Below are 3,788 nucleotides of genomic sequence, written 5' to 3'. Positions count from 1 at the left end.
TGGATATAGATTTAAATTTAATTTGAAGGGCAAAATGCACATCGAGAATTTGATACCAGAAAAATGTGAAAATCGGAAAATGTAATTACCGTACCTATATGATCGTAGACTTTACTTTTAGAGCTTGATATCTCTATGTTACAGCCAGCTTCTAAACTTGCAACAGCAGCATCCAAAGAGTTGTTCACATAGTGATGCGCGGTGATCATAAATTCTAAAGCTACATTATCACTGATAACTAGTCCTTCGTATCCCCATTCATCTCTCAGTATGTCTGTTAAAAGTTCTTTACTAGCACAGGATGGTACGCCATTAACGCTTCAAATAAAGCAAGAATGACACCTTAGTTAGACGTGTAGCCTAGTGCATAATTGACGCATAGATTTAAGAAAAATTAAAGTGAGGCTTCACTCATAAGGAACATAATTTCTAGAGCGTATCCTCCTGGTGATTGGAAAATTCACTCTGAACAAGGCTGCAATTTAACATTAAATAAGGCCTTCTGAATTTGATCAGAACAATTCCCAACGCTATGCTACGTCCTTATCTCGAATGCGATCAATTTAGCAACTTTCTGAATAGCTATTAAAATTAGCAATTTTGACATTCTTTTCCAAATTAACTCAAATAGCTGCACAGTATACCATGTTTATCCGCATTTACAGCTTTTCAGTTACAAATTTGCAATTTGAGATAGATTTGCTAATCCGTCGATTTCAGAAGGCCTTTTTTATGTTAACCTATATTGCAGCCTTGTTGACAGTGAATTTTCCAATCACGATGAAGAAACGAGGCAATTTTTAACCCGGCCTCGTTCGAACAACATTGCGATCTAAAAAAAAAGACGTGGCATTATTTTTAACATGTTACAACGTGGCAAAATTGTGGCAAAAATATTACCGCGTTTTTGGCCACGTTTGGGCAAAAACGAGACATTCTGAGATTTATAGTGGTTTTCAGATTTCGTATAGTAGTTTTCAGATGTTCAGCGGATCGATGCTTCCATGTAAGTAGGCAATGGTCTGGAGTTATTTTGAATATGATATAAATTAATAAGAAGGGTTCGCAATCTATGCCTCATTTCAAATTACCTCGAATAGCTGCACATGATACTGTATGTACCCGCATTTACACACGTCCTGAAAGCTGGTAGAAAAGTTGTTCTCAGATCTCTCATCGATACCTACAAAATACGTACACTGATCAGTGATCATTCCATGCTTTTTCGAATTTCGACATTTAAGGTTCGCATTTAAGATAAACTTAAAGGTGCCTAATGTTACCAGACAATATATATATGTTTACATTTGGACCATTCTTTATGTGTTTCAGTTTCTGTGCACATCGTATTTACTTTTCGTTTTAGTGTTAGCACAGTTTGCAGTATATTTCACTGTGGATTAACTAACCTTAAACCAAGACAAATCTGTCCAAAAAGATTTGGCTCGGTAATATTATGGCATTACTATGTATTAAATTACTTTAAATTAGAGGATAAGTATAATTCTGTACCTCTGCATTAAATCCAAATCTTGAAACTGGAATATCTTCTGGTCCGGTATAAGTATCAAAATGTTTACAGCCAGTACTTGCTAAAACATAACGTGGGTGCTCTCCTTGTAGACCTCGAACAAAAGCCTCAGCATAAACTCCAGTAAAAAATGGGTCTTCTCCATAGGTTTCCTGTGTATAAGAAGGCGGACTGATCAGTTAGGTTTCTATACACAATTCAACTTTATTTGTCCAAATTAATATTTAGACAGAAAACTATTTCACATTAAAAAACATTTTCTAAAATTAGCGAAATTATATCCGATTTTAAATACCGTTACACCATAAGAACCGTCAAGTTCGAATTTGTTTTAAGCAAATAGTATAGACATGTAATACCAGGGTTGTTGGACCCTCTGGAGGTCACACTTGTTATCAGAATTTATTGAAACTCAAAATATGTTTATACCCCAGGGCGTTATCTCCTGGTATGTGGTTCTACATTGTACGAAAGAAAATAGCTCGTTCTCAGCCCATCTCTTGCAAAATGTGGGAATATATTGCACGGCAACCGCTTGTTATCTATTGTTTTAAGATAATACCGGGAAGAAACAATTTGTATCAGAATTTAATGAAACCCAAAATATGTTTATATCCCAGAGCGTTATCTCCTAGATTATGTTATCATTTTAAGTACTTTTTGAAACCTAATTGTATAGATCCATTGCATACTATATATAGCGTTTTCCGGAAGTTAAATTATAATATTGTAGAAAATGACAAAATTTAAGAATGCTCTTTATGTAAATGATTGCCTTGGACTTACTTCATTTCGACCCCATCTTGGATCTCTCATAATGTTGATAACGGGTGAGCAGCAGCTTAAACCAGTTCCAACAGTGAAATTTCCTGCTTTGCTGAACATAGTATTCTTGGCTCTAATCTCTATACCTGTTGCTCGGGATACGTCATAAATCACTTCAGGACTGCAGAAATATAATTTATGAAATTGTAATATTTCACAGTAATGTCACACGGATAATATTTGCTGTTTTTGGTAGGGATAAAGATGTGGTAATTCTACATTTCGCAAAAAGCCATTGTTTTCTAGAAGATGCGGGAAATCGTGGAAAATGCTGCGAGGGTAGCTGAAAGTCATAACCCATGGGATCCATGTCGTAATTGTTTTTGAGGTTGGTACGAAATCCGAGAATCGCATCGCATGGCTTTTGACCATTAGACTGATTAAATTGATCATAAAGGTGTACATCTATAATTTCTAATTTAAGACAAAACAATACCTGAAGGCTGCTGCTAACCCAATGGCTTCTGGAAATCCGGTTCCACCTTGCTGTACATCGCCTCGCAGACATTCTGTCCACCATTCAAATGGCTTGATATCAAGTCTTGGGATCGCATCTGTTCCCCCTTTGCCTTTTGCCATTTGACCGATCATCTCCGGTAAGGTTAATCTGCCAACTAAATCATCTACTCTTTCTTTCCATGTTAAAGATACGTTATAGAAAGGAAAATCTGGAAACCCATAGCATGAAGCTAATAATACGATTAGGAAATGATAAACTTCCATCTTTACCAAAAGAATCTTGATATGAACTGGTGTACTTATTAGAACTGATAGTTTTTTCATAAGGTGTGATTTATAAGAAAAATATATTTCAAGGTCATAATAATACATCTGTATAAGTAAAGATAGGTTATCTTAGATAAGACGAAGATGTTCTTTTTTTATTTATTTTCCCACAATAGTTAGTATTGTAAATAAGCCAGTAATAGTATTAAAGATACATTAGTTAAGAGTTTTATAAAGAGTTGGCCATTCCTGCTATAATAATTCAAAAATAGATGATAAAAAAAAAGATAATGTTGAACGGAATTGTCACTGTTTGAAGTCTGGACTAGACATAGGCATCAATTGTGTCTGCACCGTCTATGAGAATTGGCGATCGTCTTCCCTTAGGCCTTAAATATTATGCCCCCGCCCCCCATGTGAAAAAGTTGTCGACCATAAAAACAATAGATATACATTGTCCGTCAATTTTACAGCACCACCTGAGAAAACTTCCCACTCCCCTCGTTGCTCTGAGCTAATTACGTCCCTGCCTGTCATAGTGTCGTGAATATCCTTGTTCTGGCATATGAAAGTTGATGCTGTGCGAAAGATGCTATGTAGAAAGCGTTAAGGGTAAATGGGAGAAATGTAAAATGTAGACACGTAAAAAATAAAGCATTTTCCCACAAAACATTTGTCATTTGACACTTAACATTTGGCGTTTTAC

At 35.6% G+C, this 3,788-nt stretch overlaps 1 protein-coding gene across 1 annotated transcript; it reads right to left on the bottom strand.

Moving 5' to 3' along the window:
- Window positions 1–1,087: 1,087 nt before the first annotated feature.
- Window positions 1,088–3,079, bottom strand: LOC130010871 (xylan 1,4-beta-xylosidase-like). Its single transcript, XM_056099029.1, has 4 exons — window positions 2,793–3,079; window positions 2,318–2,477; window positions 1,513–1,683; window positions 1,088–1,183 (listed from the first exon to the last, which is right to left on the bottom strand). The coding sequence occupies exons 1-4, from the start codon at window positions 3,077–3,079 to the stop codon at window positions 1,088–1,090; spliced, it is 714 nt and encodes a 237-aa protein (XP_055955004.1).
- Window positions 3,080–3,788: the final 709 nt, after the last annotated feature.

Source organism: Patella vulgata, chromosome 2 (assembly GCF_932274485.2).
Source record: "Patella vulgata chromosome 2, xgPatVulg1.2, whole genome shotgun sequence".
NCBI lineage: Eukaryota > Metazoa > Mollusca > Gastropoda > Patellidae > Patella > Patella vulgata.
This window is presented reverse-complemented; position numbering and strand designations above follow the sequence as displayed.